At 39.7% G+C, this 19,126-nt stretch overlaps 1 protein-coding gene across 3 annotated transcripts in view; it reads right to left on the reverse strand.

Moving 5' to 3' along the window:
• The window catches only part of EFR3A (EFR3 homolog A), a 173,144-nt gene extending 154,971 nt beyond the window's left edge, over positions 1–18,173 (reverse strand). For all 3 annotated transcript variants that reach the window (XM_074943844.1, XM_074943845.1, XM_074943846.1), the window contains exons 1-3: positions 18,084–18,173; positions 10,998–11,050; positions 1,179–1,271 (exon numbers count right to left, since the gene is read on the reverse strand). In XM_074943844.1, coding sequence (XP_074799945.1) covers positions 1,179–1,191 — 13 coding nt within the window. In that variant the 5' untranslated portion in view covers positions 1,192–1,271; positions 10,998–11,050; positions 18,084–18,173. The remainder of the gene's footprint in view (positions 1–1,178; positions 1,272–10,997; positions 11,051–18,083) is intronic.
• Between the last annotated feature and the right edge of the window lie 953 nt (positions 18,174–19,126).

The following is a 19,126-nucleotide window of genomic DNA, read 5'->3' on the forward strand; positions in this document are numbered from 1 at the left end:
CAGTCCGGTCCGCACATAGGGACACAGCATGCTCAGTGCAGATAGAATCTTTTGAAAATTTAGCTGCCAGTCTCTAACAAACTTCGACTGAACGTGTACAAACTGATTTATAAAAGCAGCTTATAACTTGGCCAAATTTGGGTATATTTTCCACAGAAAGGAACAAACAAGGTGATCCCCTTGCCAAATTTTGAGTTCCTCATCCAAAGCACAGAGGCACTTCTCAATGAAATTGCTAAGAGAATTTAACATGGGTAAAACAATGCATTTTTCCTCAAAATTCATTCTGGGAAATGCTTACCCTGGTTTTGTTGAAACTTGTAAAAGCCTTCAGCTTTAGGCAGACACCCAGCTCAGAAAATTTGAACCCGAACAGTTAAAGAACTCAAAAGTTTTAAGCCACAGGAAACAGGGTCTTCTAATGGAGGCAACCTTAAGCAAAGGCACTGTTATCATTTTACCCATATTCTGGAATAAGTGAAAAAGCCCTCTGCTCCCTCACGACACCCGCAGAGGGGTCAGCCAGAATCTCAATGTGCACATGACTAGGAGCATCTACAGCTGAGAGACACAATGAACACATGGAGGGGGTAATGCCATAACTACACCACACTTTCACACAAGCCAGTGGAACAGAGCCAATATACTCTTTGTCCATTTGTAGGGCTCCCACCAGTTCATGCCAAAGACCACCAAGACCGTTCACTCTTCCACAGTTTTGGCTGTAACTCCAAGAGGAGTTATTAAATTTTATTATCTTATCCTTGCTTTAAGATCTAGTTTTTCCAATTACCAGCTTCCTTCAATTTTAGCATGAGTTTAGTAGCACATATTCTCATTAACTCCTAGAAATGAGATTACACCATTTGAAAGCTGGAATTGAGGCATCCAATTAATTTCTATCCCTGATTATTCTCAAGGTATCTGATCTTAAAGTGATCACTGGTCCCTTCCAGAAGGCAAAAAAAGAAAACCCAGAGGTCACTTGTCAGACAGGCCAAGAAGTTTTCAGTATATCATTAATTGCTATCAGTCATCTCAGGCCAGTTCACTCTTGGTTTTTCGATACTATAACTTGCACATAGTCACATGGGAAACAAAAATTAAACCAATTGATCTTTATATTTTTATGAAAGAAAAATCAGAACACTTGCATGTATAATCAGCATGAGTCTTACCCGTCCGTCCCATGATTCAGAAATCAGTATCAAATAATGCTGCACATGAAGATTAACCAACGACTGATACGAAAACCAGTTGCAAAGTAATTTCTGTAAACAACAATGACAGGTTTTAACAAACAGGCAAGTTAATAAAATTTAGCGACACTTTTATAAAATATTCACTGCAAAATTTTGATTTTGAACTTCAGTATGCTTTTAACCTAAAACTATACCTAATAGCTTACAAAATGAAAAACCTATCTGACACATACATGACTTTTTAGTAGGGAATGAAAAGACATAAGGGTATTAATTAAATCAAATACTGAAAATGCAAAAAAATGAATTGAGATATCATTCATCAGTTATAAATTGCATAGATAATTTTAGATACAGAAGTTTCAATTGCTTCCAATTTGCACAGCCCCTTTCCTAACGTAGAACACTAGACAATCATCAACAGCCAATTAGGAGCTGCAATATCCATGTGACAAAATGAAAGTCTTCATAGGCATAATATGTTCTCTGCCTATCGGGTCCACCATCTGCCAAGACATATTTTGAATATGTACTTGTATAACCTACTACAAAGGTACAATTTTCTGGATAGAGTCCTAGTTGGGCAGTTGTAATTTGTTGTTTTGTATTTTGCAGATTGTTTCATTATTATCTTGTGGACTCACTGTACAACTTTACTAAAATTGTTTAATGTTTTTACGTGTACACAGATATAAAGCAAAGTGCCCTTTGAATACTTACAATGAAATTATTTTAAAATCTCCTGAATAAAAGTAAGCCACCACTGTAGTCAATGTTCTCCTAGAGCCTTGTATGTTCAATTATTTTGTCATTTTGTATTCTGTATGTTGAAACCTGCACTGTAACTGCATAACCAAGAGGGAAACTTGAACAGCGTTTAAACAAACAAAAAAAAAAATCAATAAAAGGTTTGTAAAGCAGATTGGTAAAAAAGAATGTTTCAAGAAAATACGAAAGTAAATCAGATTAAATCCTTCTTTGTCAACTATTTCAAGGAGAAATTACAATCTATGTGAAGATTCCTTTTCTAGTATCCACAATCAGGAAAGTTTTGTTCTGCAGTGTTTTAATACTACTCCATTAAATACTTCATATTGAAGCACAATTTTACATGAATAATTAATCTGAAGAGAGAAGAGACAAGTGAGATGTATAAGCACTTTGAACAAAACACTTGTATTAATATATTTTTTCCACTGAGTAACTCTAATCAATTTTTATTTGAAAGGAACTCTTAAAGAATAGCTTTTATTTATAATCAGATCGGCGTATACATCAATATGACATGCAAAATGAAAAATGGGTTCACAGCTCGTCTGACAATTGAAGCACTGGTCACAGCTCCATAGTTATGGTTGAATTGAATTTTGCACTTAGACTATAGAGGGGAACAGGTCAGGACACTCATAATTGGGGAACTGGCCTTCAGAAATAACAACCAATCACCACCCTTCCTCTGCAGCTGACTGACATGCTACCATTCTATTGGTCTGATGAGTCAGTGATGAGAGAAGACTGGACTCAAGAATTCTCATTAATAAATAATTTTGGCCCCAACTGCCACTGCTCCTTAAAGTTTCTGTGGCTGCATACTACCTTGGGAATCAAGGCATGGCTGTCTAGGCTTCCCTGTGCACTGGAGTAGCTGAGGCAAGAGTGCAGAGAAACTGAGCTCCAGTTCTCCCCACAGTGCTGCTTTCTGTTGAAGGCAATGAGGAAGACAGTAAGGAAGAAGTTCAGAGAGACAGAATGGGAAGGCAAGGGAACAGGGAAAACAATGGGGTGTTGGGCCTTGGGTAAAGAAGGCATGTGCATTGGGAAGGAGGCTTTAATAGGGAGATGGGCTTTATGCAAATAGGGAGTCTGGGGAGACAGGAAAAGGAAAGAATCCAGGCCAGAGGTTAGACCATTGCAACCTGCCTAAATGCTTCGGGTTTGGGTCAGGTATGAAAATGACTCACTCTTGAGCTTGGATGGGCTTTAAAACTAGGTCCAAGAAGACCTTCTCTTCCTGTTCCTGCCTCATCATCCAATGGAATGAAGTTGGAAGGCTTCCCATGATATTTATAAACAGATTCCTTCACCATCCCAGAATCCTGACTGCTGCACAGCCCTCTCTCCCTACAACCCTCTCCTTCTTTATTTTTTGTTAAACACTGTTACAAAAGTATGTAAGTCTTTATCTTGGCTATGCAAGATAGTGAGGGTTTCAACAATACAACACAGAATACAAAATGACAAACATTTAAAAATATATACGGCTTTAGGAAAACTGTATTATGGTGAAAAGAAAAGGAGGACTTGTGGCACCTTAGAGACTAACCAATTTATTTGAGCATGAGCTTTCGTGAGCTACAGCTCACTTCATCGGATGCATACTGTGGAAATTGCAGAAGACATTATATACACAGACTGTGTATATAATGTCTTCTGCAATTTCCACAGTATGCATCCGATGAAGTGAGCTGTAGCTCACGAAAGCTCATGCTCAAATAAATTGGTTAGTCTCTAAGGTGCCACAAGTCCTCCTTTTCTTTTTGCGAATACAGACTAACATGGCTGTTACTCTGAAACCTGTATTATGGTGGTCACCTATAACTATATTTCATAGGAAAAATTTTTAAAAAAAAACTTAGTTCCTTTTTCCCTGGGAATGCTGCTTTCATTTATTTATGGACTAATGTAATTGCAAAGTCAAAGCAAATATAATCTTGGTTCCCACTCAGTAACAGGTATTTCCTCTTTGTTCATACTGGAGTTCAATAGGAGTTTAAAGTCATAATAAATTAGTGTGAATGGAAGTTTTTCCATTCCAATATTCTTGTTGGCTCTTTCAAGGAAATGTCTATCTTCTAGTCTTTCCAGAGTATTTGATTTCCCTTACTTCTTAAAGAATTACAAACTATTAGTTCTCTTTTACAATGTGGGGAAATATAGTTAGAATCATTTTTCTCAATATGTGCTTGTTTATAGTAGATGCAATACTATCCACCATTCTTGGCCAAAATCTGCAACAGCAGAATTCCTAGGACCACAAATTATGGAGAAACCCCCTGAAATATTTTATTTCCACTTCAGTTTTGCAGACATTTAAATACAAATCAAATTTAGCTGTGTACAACTTACATGCTAACTGGCATGGATATTTATTATTAGTTGTAGACTTGATTGTGTCCCTATTGTACCTACAAACAACCCTTTGAAATACAAAAGAGATTTTTTAGAAATGACCACTAATCTTCTCAAGTAACTCTGCCAGTAAATTTAGCATCTTTGTGGCAAGACATATAATACTTTGTATTTCCATAATATCATGTAAAACTAAGAATACAGTTATAAATTAAAATATTAAGAAGGATAAACATTTTTTAAAAAGTATACAATCTCATATTTACTGATGTTTCAACACTTTCATGGAACTATTTCCCCCATATACACTCCCAATTGTGGCATGGGGGGGGTTGGGGGGGGAAAAGAGTGGCACTGAACTATAAAGGCAACTTTGACAACATAAAAGCAACTTAAAAGATCTATGATTGCAATGTATTCTGTACAATTTCTGCTAGTAATATTAAAAGAAAGTTGGTAAGCTCATTGTTCAGTTGGTCATTAACTGACCATAATATTTTTTTTAAAACTCAACATAATATAAGACTGAAAAGTTTTGCCATAAACAAGAAACAGAATATTAAGGAGAACAAAGGAAAGACAATATTGTGTGGGAAAGGAAGAGTTTGTATTTAAAGTTTTCAGCATCTGGTGCAATAGGTCTTGACTCAGTCTGTAAAAGACTTTGAAAACAATCTGTCCCATCTAAGATTTAAAACCTTAGTCACTAATTTACTTGGAGTTTGGAATGATTGGAAGACCCAAGTGAAAACAGACTTAAATCCCCAACAGCATATAATACTATTTTTTAAACAAGCGTAATTTGTAATCTCAAGGAAGAGAACTCCTTCATTCCATTCAATCCACCTGCTATAAATCAGACTTCACTTTACACAAACTAAAAAAAAAAAAAAATCTTCAGCACATCCTTTGGCTGAAGATAAAAGTCATTACAGAATGTCAGAAACAGACACATTGGATTTGAGAAGTAGGAATGAAATTCTAAAATAGAAATAATTGAAGAAACCTAATCCAAGATTTTGGAATGCTTCTGTAACAATGAGTGAACAATTTGAGTATTCTAAAGTTGGGCTTGTTCTACATTAAACCTTGCTAATTCTCACAAAATGAATACATATACCTGAATTCTAATGAGTGGTCTCTTTCCAACTAAACAATTTAAACAGAACATTATAGTACTGTTTCCTATTACAAAAACATCACTACTGTAATTATTATTCTAATTAATACTATAGCCAGCTACACTTGTAAAAATAAAATGACTGACATTTTATGCATTATCTTGGTTGTCTTCATGTTTGCTTATTACCCTGCATACTCCAGTGACACACAATGGGCCTGCCAATCATTGTTGAGAATTTTTACTAGTTAACCACAAAAGGCAATATAAACATTCCACCACAAAAATTGTGAATTTACAGTTAAGACTGCTTAATTGTATTCCAATCAATTGAATCACTAAAAATCTAGAAAATCACTAGTTAAGACAACATTCACATCTACATCAATCTCAAGTCATATGCCTTGCCACCCAAGCACACAGCTCAGATTTTTCAGCTCCATAATGAACACACTTCCCACTCCAACCAGGATGGATAAACTGATTTTCTGTATTTAAATCACAAATATCAGATTTTTATCCAAATTATTTTTTTTTTAAAAACTGTGCTTAAAACTAAATTTAAAGTTTGTTAAGGCCTAAATTTATAATCTATTAAAATTTAAATATAAATATGCTGCATCAATGAGGTCATCCTAAAATCTGAATGAATTATGGACATTTCTTTATACAACTAAAAAAGTATCAAGAAACCACCTCTAACTTATGAGGTCCACTCAAACTTTATAAATATAATCACATCATATACTGTATTAAGCAAGCATCTATATTGTTTTCAGTCTTTACAATGGAGCAATTTTATCCCCAAATTTAAGGACTTTCAATTTCTGTTGTGCAGAAAAGCTCTTCCATTAAATACTTTTGGCAATGGTTTAGCCAGCAGGTGCAGAAAGGATCTTCTCTTCATTTGGATTAGCTCATTCAAAAGTTAAGAAACCAACTTGGAATTGAAAAGCAGAAAAGTTTATTTTCTTACTCCAATCTATGAATGAAAACATGTGGCAGAGGATGCGATCTACTAACTCTAAAAATCTGAAGGACCTGGGACCAGTTTTTCAACGGCATTTTACATCTTAGATGTGTGATTGATGCTTTAGGAAATCCTACAAGGCACCTAAGCAGGTTAAATGTCTAGCTCCCACTGAATGTCAATTCATTTTATTTCAATGGGAGTTAGGTATTTACCCTGCTTAAGAAATTTTGAAAATCCCATTAGGCATCTATCTGCATTTTCAGGCACCTAAATACCCTCAAAAATCTGGCCCCTGGTGACCAGAAACAATCCATCAATTCACTAACTGCAGATAATACTTCCTTTGCTTAATAAATCAAAGTTTTAAATATAAAACATGTTTTGTTAAGAAAAAATGTTTATGTATACAGCACATTTAAGGAAGCTTTCTTTATCTAAACATTTTAAACTGTTGTTTTTGGATTTTTAATTGAATTCCAAATCCCATGCAAATTGACACAAGGCCGTAGTAAAAAATTATCTAGGAGTCATTCACCATTTTCAACATAATACAAATGTAAAAATTAAGCATCTGAATGTTCATGCTATATAATTACTTACATAAGTGTGCATAGACAGTATATCCTCCTAGTTAGCAAAAAGTAGTACCAAATTTAGCGTGAGAACTATATTTGGTTGCAAATGAACACGAGACTGAACCTCTCTTTAGGAAAATAACTAAAAAGTACAAACACAAAACAAGATTAAACTCAATTATTTAAATCAACGTTTCTCACTTGATTTAAATAATTAAAAACTGATTTAAAATCACTGACTTAAATAAATTTATCCATGCTCCAACATATTACCAGTCAAAATGCACATTCAATTTCTCACAATTACATGTACTCAAATGCACAATGTGAATTTCAATAGATGACCACAGACCTGTCTAGTGGCAATGAATTTGCCCATGAATAACTATGAGATTGAAGTCAATGTTTTACTGCTGAGTATGACAATATGAATGAAGCTGTAACATTGAGAGGAGAAGTAGACTGTAGTGGAGCACTGAAGGATGGCCATAATTTGAGGTTTCATAGCAACATACTACTTCATAACAACTAGAAATGCTGAGAGTTGGTTAGTAGGAATCCTGTGTGACATCTACAAAGAAGCTAATTTACAGTGGTTTTATTTTCCAACTCAGAGGGGTTTTTTTCTCACTGCATTAATCTTGCGGCATTTTGAGGGCTACACCTAACCCCACTGCACCCAGAAGTTTCTAGCTTGAAATAAACTGGAGCTTTAAGCTCAAGGTAGCCCATCAGGAAGGATGGGTTGGAGACTGAGTGTTGCTGAAACTCAAGCTAATAATGCAGGGAGGACTCAGCTTTAGAGAGTAAAAAGCTTGCATTCGATGAAGTGAGCTGTAGCTCACGAAAGCTTATGCTCAAATAAATTGATTAGTCTCTAAGGTGCCACAAGTACTCCTTTTCTTTTTTAAAAAGCTTGAGTTACCACAGAATAGAATATCAGAGTTGGAAGAGACCTCAGGAGGTCATCTAGTCCAACCCCCTGCTCAAAGCAGGACCAATCCCCAATTTTTACCCCAGATCCCTAAATGGCCCCCTCAAGGACTGAACTCACAACCCTGGATTTAGCAGGCCAATGCTCAAACCACTAAGCTATCCCACCCCCCTTAATGTCTCCCAATAAGCTGGTAAAGAATACTACAAGCACATAAGAACAATAATACAGTATGCAAAATGTAAAGTAAGATGAATCAAGACACATCCCCAGTATACAACTTAAAGGGTGGGAGAGTGTGAAACGGTGGTGTCAGGATGACACCAGTGTCTCCCTAAAAAACAAAAACAAAAAAATAAAAAACACTGTCAGAGGCGGGGAAAGATGAGTACAATCTTTAGCAAGCTTGTTCAGAGGCTTGCAAAAACCCATCTTCAAACTCATCTGTTCACAGCTAATATCCTATATTCTTTATAGTCTGATCCCATTCCTTTCCAATTAGAAATAATTACATGAAAAAATGTTAAGACAGAATATTTACCTTGGCTCCCTGTTCAAATGTACTAATATTACAGGTGTAGCTGCTGGGTTACATTCTCTCCCCAACCCGTACCACTTGGTTACATACTGTACAAATTTTAGTTCTTGCTATTTATTTTGTGTACATTAGTACTGAATATCCCGTTGCTCCTATCTCCAGATTTCTTTGCAGTCTGGTTCTGTTTCTGCACAAGAGTGACCTCTGCAACTCTAAAGTCATCCACAAGTCAGAATCTCTTAATTTACACCAAAGCAACCATTTGATAAAGACAGATATGAAACATACAAGGCTGGTCCGGAGAGGATTTCTTCCCCGCCCCAAGAATGGGGGTAGGGATGGAAGGGGTAAATTTAGTTGGTAAAAAAAAAAAAATCTGACAATTATAAAAAGATATGAGGGGCTATAAATAGCATCAAACATCACTGCTTAAAGACAGATGTTCCACCGTTTTTACAAAAGTACTGCCCTAGTTTAAAAACCTTTGCTCTTGATTAAGCACCCATACACCTCTTGTGTGATCAAGTCTCTATATGTCTAATCGATTGATTTATTATTCAAAGCGAGCAGGCTGACATTCAACATCAACAACCTTGACACATTCACTCTACAGGTCGTCTTCTTCACTTGTCTTCCCCATGAATCACCATTCTTTTGCACTCCTTAAAGAAGCTACAAGCTTCCTCCCCATTTTTGGACCTTAATGGCCAAGTCTTGTTTCTATTGTGTATGTACTACTCAAAAAGAAAGTTATGCTGAAGAGGTACCTAATCACAGACAAGCATATGCACTCCAGTTATAGTCATAAAGGACCATCAAGAGAATTAGTGCTATCAGTCATTATAGACCACACGCCCATTTATCTGAATTCCTTTTTAGGAATTCAGTACAAACGTTCACACTGAATTCAAACCTAATATAGAATAAAATTTAGTAATTAAATTGTGAATTGCCCTTCAATTTAAAATAAAACCCTCCTCTACTCCCAATTTATCTCTACCGCATTCCATTCTCTCCCAAAATCCAAATCTCACACACACTCTCAAACCCCATGTTCTGATTCAATAACACAAGTGTCAAAAAAGGAATAGCATTTCTATTATGTCACCACTCAGTTTTCCAGACCTGGGGAAAATATTTCTGATAAAGATAGAGGAAAAAATTAAATTTACATTTCTTCTGTTAGGCTATTTTTCTTGACATCTTCACTGAAGCATTCTCAATAAAAAAAGAAATAAGAACACTATGCCAGCAACCTCAAAAGTGAATTCAACTATAATTTAATATCCATTTTGGCAACGTGCAAGCTATTAAAATTGTTGACATACAACACCTACTCTGCATTCTACATAACATGTTCTCTTTACAAGAGCTCTCCCTATACTTAAATGAAGGAGATTGTTCCATTTCTTTATTCCATGATGCGGGAAAAAAAATGCAAAAATATTTATAGAAAGGTATTTCATAATCATGAGGGCCCAAACAGCAAACATCCATCCAAATGCTGCTTCAACTATAGAACAGCAGTTTACAAAAAGCTGTGACACTGTAATACAACAAAATACCCCAAAAATATTTTACAGTAAGTAGCAAGTAGTAACTAAATAGCAAAATACCCAACAGATTTAGCTCCTAACATATAGCAGATATTTTGATTCATGGATTTCTGAGATGACAAGTGACCTAAAACACAAATTAGGTTAATGTTTCCTGATCAATCCAGACATTTGTAAAATCCATATTCAAAACAGTATATCTATATTTTCAACAATCCTGATTTTTGTTTTTGAAGACTCTCACTTAGTCATTATGAAAGAGAAATTCACTTATTATAAATACTACTTTTGGGGGGGGGGGGGTTTGGTTTGTTTGGGGGTTTTTTTTGAGATAAGTTACTTTACTTGGTATTAATTGTGTGGTGGGTTCATTTCCTTCCCCAGCCTGAAGCTTTTATATACATGAGGTTTTTCTTCCTCAGGATACATGATCTTTTTGAATCTTAAAGATGCTTCTGTCAAAATGTTAGGTCTAATACTTAATATATAAAAATACAGCTATCATTTTATAAGTTAACTATTAATTCTATTTACTATACAATATTACTTACTATTTTAAAATATTATGTGGGTAGGACTGCACTGGAGTACCACAGGCTTCTTTTGTAACTTTTGTTTTGCCCCACCACATACTTTCAGTCACGTACTAAATTCACCATAATTTTATGATGAACAATTTTACAACTATGAAGATTTTATGATCACTGAGCAGTTAACAAGAAGTTGCCAACCTTATATATGAGATTTCATTTTTAAAATGTTCTCAACAGATATGTATTGCTACATCAATGTATGGCCAATCACACGGTCTTGAGCAAATCCAATTCCATTTTAAACTAAAAAGATAATACCTGCATTATTAGTTCCCTTATTTCACTTGGGTTCCCCCTACCCCAATTAAGCAATATTTAATACACAACATGATATCCTTAAACATTTTTTCAAGATAACTAAAGGTTGTAATACTTACTACCAGGCATTGTTAGCCAGGAATGTGTCTTCAGTTTTGCAAGATAAAATAAGCTATAAGAAAATAAAAATATAATTTGAGTAAGAAGTCAAGACATTATGTACATTGGTTTAATGTATTAATTTCAAATGCAAAACATGCTTTGATAAATTTTTCCTTATGTATACAGCACATTGAAGGCAGTTTTATGAAACTAAAAAAATTTTTACAAAGCCATTTTTGTACATTTATTTGAATTCCAATTTCCATCCAAATGCAGCTTGACAATTCACAAGTAAAAAACCATCTAATAATAATAATAATAATAATAATAATACATCATTTTCTAACATCATAAAAAACAAAAATTAGTAATCTGACTACATGAATGTTGAGCTATATTATTGTTTAGAGTACAGATACCATATCCTCTGGTGAGCAAAAAGAAGTACCAAATTTAATAAAACTACATTTAGCTGCAAATCAACATGTTTTAACGGTTATAACAACCAAGGAGAATGAATCTCTCAAAGATAATAACTAACGAGTAAAATACAAAGTAGGATTAAAATCAATTTTTTAAATCAAGGTTTAGTGCTTGCTGATTAAAATCAGTGATTTAAGTCAATCTATCATGTTTGAAAAGTATGCCTCTCCACAAGGACAAAGTTAAAGCTTTTATTTTTATTTTTTGTGGAGGGGGAAAGCATGTGTATTGTGGGTGGTGCATGTTTGTATAATAAAGATGAATTAACAACTTTAGTTGAAAATTTGACTCAGGGATTACAGAGAACAGATATTTTCTGGCTTCATTAAGGGTGCATTTGTAGTACACATAATTGAGCAGCCTTAACAAGGTTTTAATTAAAAGAGCCTGATGTTTATGAGTGTTGAATTTTTGATAACCGCAATGAATGGGGACACAATACACCTTGCCAGTGAAACATTATAGGTAGAAGGTAGAGACAAATATAAGACCCTATTTTCGAAAGCTTATAAATTTGCCAAACCTCAATTGTTCAGGCTGAAGTTTTTCATACCAGGTGTGAGCCTAATACTGAAGTTTTTGAAAATTTTGTGCTGAAACAGTTTAACTGTTTCTGAGAACAAGCTTAAGAAAAATTTTTCCCCACATAATTTTTTTTACCACCTTTCCACTGAGAAGTTTTAGCACCCCCATGCTTTAGAACAGGCAGTAGAAATCTAAGACGGAGTCACCTTGGTGTGAGGGGTGTGCCTTTTCTCCCAAGTCCACAGGGATCGGAAAGCTGCAAAGAGGAGCTAGCCAGAGACTCTGACTGGACTTTCTCTGTGCTGACTGGCTGTGTGCTCCAAACCTCCCCCTTCCTCAGTCTCTTCACTTTATGTCACTAGGGTTGCCAGCTTTCTACCTGCACAAAACTGAACACCCCTACCCCGCCCCTTCTGAGGCCCCACCCCAACTTGCTCCATTCTCCCCCCCCCCCGGTCGCTTGCTCTCCCCCACCCTCACTCTTTTTCACTAGGCTGGGGGTGCAGGCTCTGGGTAGGGCCAGAAATAAGGGGTTCAGGGTGCAGGAGACTCCAGCTGGGGTTGTGGGCTCTGGGGTGGAGCCAGGGATGAGGGTTTGGGGTGCAGGAGGAGGCTCAGGATTGGGGCAGGGGGGTTAGGGTATGGAGGGTGTGGGCTCTGGGGTGGGGCTGGGGGTTGAGGTGGTGCAGGATACAGGCTCCAGAAGGAAGTTTGGGTGTGGGAGGGGACTCCAGGTTGGGGGAGAGGGGTCCCGGCGGCGCTTACCATGGCTCCCAGGAAGCAGCCGCCAGGTCCTTGTGGCCCCTTGGTGCACGGGCAGCCAGGAAGGCTCCGCACACTGCCCTCACGCAGGCAGGCACCTCCCCCGCAGCTCCCAGCCAATGGGAGCTGCGGAGCTGGCACTCGGGGTAGGGGAAGCGTGCAGAGCCTCCCTGGCCACCCATGCGCCATGGGGCCGCAAGGACCTGATGGCTGCTTCCGGGAGCTGCGTGCAGCTAGGGCAGGCAGGGTGCCTGCCTTAGCCCTGGGCCCCCGCTGCGCCACTGACTGGACTTTTAATGGCCCGGTCGGCAGTGCCAACTGGAGCCACCAGGGTCCCTTTTTGACTGGGCATTCCAGTTGAAAACCGGACACCTGGGAACCCTCCACTTACACTCTTCTCCCCTTTTGGTCCCTCATCCTCCTTCCCTTCAATGTCCTTTCTCTCTGCCCTTTAGCTTATCCCCTCCTAACTAAACCCACCAGAGAGAGAAAATAAAACTGTGGAACTAATATATTTGCTGCCACCAGATTGTACACTCTGCTTGTGTGTCGTATGCCTTCCCTGTCTGTCTGTCTTGTCTTTTTAGTCTGTAAGTGTTTCAGGGAAAGGACCGTTGTTTTGTTCTGTTTGTACAGCTTCTAGTGCTTTGTGGTACTGGCCCAAAACTAGGGCTCCTAGCACTCCAGTAATAAAAATAAATAGTGGGCCCAAATTTGACCAACTTATAACCTTCTGAAACTTATAGTAAAGATTTGTTAGAACCCAACAACTAAATTCTCTGAAGATTCCATGTGCACTAGTAGTGCTGCATGCTGAAACAGTTCCCAGATGCTACCCAGACCACACATGCACAATCCCCATGAAGCAACTAAGCCCGTTTCTTCCCAAGACTGCAGAGGCTGGGCAAAACTTTCCCTGCAGTTGCTGGGGGCTGCTGTAGCTCTGATTATCAGAGCTGAGAGCACAGGAAAGCCTCCCTTCTTTCAGCAACTAACTTGCTGGAACTCACAGAATGAGGCAGACTTTTTCATTATGCATAGTGAAGAACATATATCATTTAATATTCCAATCAATTAATATTATTGTCTGCGCTAGCAGACCCATCCACCTGAAAATAGCTGGGACACAAACTCTAGAAAGCCACAAACACTGACTTTGTTGCAGTCCAAAGTCTTTTGATCAGCATGCCCTGGAAGACCAAAAGAGCTCTACAGCAGAAGGTTAGTGTGAGGTGGGCTCTTACAAGCTAAAAATGTCACACACCATACTCCACAATTTCAGATTCTCACAATAGTCAATCTCCCCTCCTGTTGCCATACATTCCAGGAGAATTAATACAGCCTTTGGGCTGAAGTAAAGCAATCAGTGCAATGCCTGGTAATTATAGCTCTAGGCTCAGCCTCCAACCAGCCAACTAGAAATTGCTATGTCAATTTAAAATGTGTGCGCTGGCGGTGGAGAGGAATAGTAATACTTCCTTACTTCTTTTCCTGTCCTTAACCAACAGTCTATTTGAGCCCACAACAAAGTCGCAATCCTGAGTCTTTGGAAGGAAATATAGTATTGTGATTAGGGTACAGTAATGGGAGTCAGGAGATCTGTATTTTTATTAACAGCTCTTTCACAAGCCTTGTGAGACACTAATTTTGGATTTCCCAACTGGAGATTTCTAGGGTTCTTTTTTGGAAGAGATGAACAGCCCCCAAGCCCAAATAAAGATCATGATATAGGTGCTCAGTACCTCTGAAAAATCAGGCACGAGGTATCTCAGGTTGGGCACCCAAGAACTGAAGCATTCAAAATTATTGTTCACTTGTACCTTTTGCCTTTCACCTCTGTTCAAGTTCCCCATCTGCAATATTGAAATAATGTGTCACACAGGGGTATCGGTGAGGCTAAATGTATTTTTTTGTAAAGCAGACAGAGATCCTCAATAGGTACTACTGATGTATATGTACAAATATTATGACACTGTTGCCATGGAAACTACCACAAATTCAGCCTTTATATGTTGCAGAATCAATTCAAAAGAAAACTGACTGAAAAGAAACAAGCCCGTTTTTAAACAAATCTTCAATCACTACAAAACATCGCAAGAAAATGTATGAAACAAGTGGGTAAAAAGGAAAGTTTTCCCCGTGTAACTGACAGCCACAAATCTAACATGCTCATCCACAAAAAAAAAAAAAGCGCCTAAAAGTGCCATAGTACTGGTAATCATCTTATTTCACCCTGATATGATGCTCTTAAGATACTCAATATGCCTGCCATCAGTTTCCATTTCTCTCAGTAAAGTCCGTCTCTGAAAGTGCCATCTCAGAATCTAGCTATTAGCATAAAATAGTAGAGAAGCACCACATTAAAATAAAATCAACTGAAAGCACCGATAAAAATACCATTTATATATTTTAATCACATAAAAATGATATAAGTTGATTAGAGGGAAACCACATATTTTGGAACAAAATGTACTACTGGAATTGCTTAAGATTCTTTGAACAGCTGTCATCTACTAACTTTTGCTTTCTGTGCTAAACAATGATAACCCCATTCATAGACATTTTTACTGAAAACCCCCTAACATTAGCCATTTTAGTGATGTCAAAATACAGATGTTACACGGCACAAAATTCATGAAACAGTTTATTTTCATTTCCTTTAAAGCTTATGGAGCCAGAACAATGGCAGTCTATTTCCACAACAGGTCTCTGATCCAACAGCCAACCAATCATCTGGGAATCTGAAAGTCATCAGTGTTACTAATGTGGGCACCTACTAGCACCCACTGTAGTTAGGAATGTAAACAATTTCCTTCATAGAGTCACAGAAATGCAGGGCTGTGAGGAACCTCAAGAGGTCATCTATACCATCTCTGAAAGGTCTTTATCTAACCTGTTCTTAAAAACCTCCAATGACAGGGATTATACAATCTACCTTGGTAATCTAGTCCTATAGTTAGAAAGTTTTCTTCATAGTTAGCCCACTACATACAAGTAACCTGTTGTGAGATTCTTCGGCATTTTATCCACTCCCCCACCCTTGGAGTGAAATCTATATTTTAGTGGGAAAAATGGTGTGGAGAAAGTGAATAGGGAAGCGCTATTTACCCCTTCATGTAACACAAAAACCTACTGCTTATTCATTTCAATGTGTGATTCCTGGTCCAAAACAAACATAAGGAAGTACTTCTTCACACAACATAGAGATCATCTGTGGAACTCATTGCCAGGAGATATTGTGAAGGCCAAATCTATAACTGAGTTAAAAAAAAAATTTAGATGAGTTCATGGGGGATAGGTCCATCAATGGCTATTAGCCAAGATGGTCAGGGACACAACCCGATACACTGGGTGTCCCTAAACCTCTAACTGCCAAAAGCTGGGACTGGACCACAAGGGATCACTCAATAATTACCCTGTTTTGTCCATTCGCTGTTCATTCATTCCATTGAATGAACCTGGTACAGACCACTGTCAGAAGACAGGATACTCTGCTAGATAGAAAAGGAGTACTTGTGGCACCTTAGAGACTAACCAATTTATTTGAGCATGAGCTTTCGTGAGCTACAGCTACTGTGGAAACTGTTTCCACAGTATGCATCCGATGAAGTGAGCTGTAGCTCACGAAAGCTCATGCTCAAATAAATTGGTTAGTCTCTAAGGTGCCACAAGTACTCCTTTTCTTTTTGCGAATACAGACTAACACGGCTGTTACTCTGAAATCTGCTAGATAGACCATTGGTCTGACCCAGCATGGCTATTCTTATGTTCTTAATGATTCCATTTTATTAGACCTGAAGCAGAAGATCAATCATACACTTTGCAGTTTTAGTATTGCAGTCTAATGGAATTCCAAATTTTGATACAGGTATACATATTTACACTCACACAGACATATGTACACTAGGATGGGGTAAGAGAGCAGAGGAGAAAATGGGGAAGGAAGTTTAACATTTTCCAACATTATAGTATTTGAAAACAGAAATCAATCACTGCTATCTTATTTGTAAAATAATTACCTTCAGTTCCCACTTTTAACACTGTTTTTTCTGAATGAACAATCATAGACCTGCCAACTCACTCATTTTGGCACATTTTAGAGCGTCTTTTCCTCCTATGAAGGATTGAATAGCGTGTTTCTAAAGCAATTTAAAGTCTCACTTAGTGAAGTTCTCCCAGTGTAATGGCCCTACAATCAGTATTTTAATCCCCCAAATTTGTAATTTCTCAGTGAAATTTTATGTAAACATTTTATAGCCTATTTACAGAGTCTTTCAACAGACAATCTCTGTATTGCAGTCCATCATACCATATACAAATTCCCCCCCAAAGGTCAAGTTTAGTCTCTATAATACACCAGCCCGTCAGAGAGATGGAAAGCTATCATCACGGATAGTCACAAAACTGTTTAACTTTCATCTAACACTACAAAGGTCAGGTCTGCATTGTCACACCTCACTGTCATGTGTTGCCAGGACACAACCATCCTAAGAGTGTCAGACAAGCAAATGTCATTCGTTAGCGCTAAATGGATTCCCTGAACAGCTTGACAGCACGCTACAATATTTGTATCATGGTGTTTGGTCAATACTACGCAAGACAGACCTGTATGTATACCATATCAGGATATCACTCAACGAAAAACAGAAACACCTGCCTCCAGACACTACAATACCAAGGGACATAGTGGTGTTAACAGGCCTATCTCATCCTGCCACAGGACTCTTTGCCGCTTTTACAGATCCAGACTAACGCGGCTAACCCCCTCTGATACTTGACATCACAACACAGTACCAGGGGGCTGTTCCGTGATGAGTTCGCGGCTCCTTCCCACAGGGGGTGACCGACCCCCCCGGCCCCAGGCGCTGCAGTGGACACTGACGTGGTGAAGCCCCAGCAGGGCTCGGGAGGCTGGCGGGCGGCCGGGGCAAACTTTGCAGCACAGCCCCTCGCGGGCACTCGGTGACACCTGGAGCGCTCTGCGATGTGATTTCGGGCCAGCTGACTTCCCAGCCCGGCGGAGCGACGCGCAGGGCGCGCGGACACCACGCGAAGGTTAGCTGGCTGCGCAGCACCAGGAGCGCGGGAACTGCGGGGCCGGGGGCCCAGGCACCAGGACACAGGCGCGCGGGGGCGCCTCGCACGCCAGTCCCCCGCCGTCCCCCGCCTCGCGCCGGCCGGCGGCGTTGGCGAAGTGCCCCAGCCTCTGTGCGGCGCCACAACCCCGACCGCCTTCGCCTCGCTTCCCTGCTGCCGCCTCTCGCCTCAGCCACCCTCCGCCCCGCGCTTCCTCTCCCTCCCCCGGAGCCGCTCACTTGCCCTCGTAGACTCACCTCAGCCACGACTCCTCTTCCTCGGCTTAGCCGCAGCCATTTTGCTCCCCCCGCTACTGAGGCGGCTGGCGCGCGGAGCACTGTGGGAGTTGTAGTTCTTTCGGGGGAGGGCTCCTCGCCTTCCGCGGTGACTGTCGCGGCCCAGTCTCCTAGTTACCCCCGGAGGCGCGACCCCGGCACTGAGGCTGCTTAACCCCAGAGGCAGCCCTGCCGCAGCTGAGGGTCACTGGGGGAAGCCGGGTGGAAGGGGCAGCTCACGCATACAAATCCCAGCATGCTGTGCGAATCATAGACTATCAGGGTTGGAAGGGACCTCAGGAGGTCATCTGGTCCAACCCCCTGCTCAAAGCAGGTGAAAAAGTTTTTCCTAATATCCAACCTAAACCTCCCCCACTGCAACTTGAGACCGTTACTCCTCGTTCTGTCATCTGCTACCACTGAGGACTGTCTCCCCCTGCTTGGCGTTGCTAATGGTCTCTGAATGCGGCCATCTCCGACCTTTTCCCCCCTCACCCATCACCGTCAGGTGCCCCAGGCAGACAGTGGGAGGGACCAAGGTGCGCCAGTGCCCAAAGTCCCTGCAATGGCAGGTCAGGGATTAAGTGAGGTAGACTCAGCTAATCCTGCCCAGTGACCCTGCAGAAAACCCACACTCACTGCCAATCTGACTGGGGAAGAAAGCCCTTCCTGGCCCCTCTTGTGGCAATCAGACCCTGAGTGTGTCGGCAAGAACCGGCCTGCCATGCACCTGAAAAAGAGACTGTGCGGTGGCACCTCAGGGCACTGATCCATCCTGTCCACTGTCGCATCTCCTGACCTAGCCATCGCTGGTACTTCAGAGGAAGGATATAAAAAAAACACCCGAATAGACTTGGTGGCAAGAGATTCCTTCTTGAAGCATAAGGGTGGCCGGCTGAAGCCTGGACACATGAGCTTTTAGGCACATAAAACATAAATCAGAAATGAGCCTTAAGGCTGCTAAGTCCTGCCCCCTACCAGCACAAGCCAGCCCCTCATTCATTTGCGCTCATAAATTTGGCTAG

Source organism: Natator depressus, chromosome 2, assembly GCF_965152275.1.
Source record: "Natator depressus isolate rNatDep1 chromosome 2, rNatDep2.hap1, whole genome shotgun sequence".
NCBI lineage: Eukaryota > Metazoa > Chordata > Testudines > Cheloniidae > Natator > Natator depressus.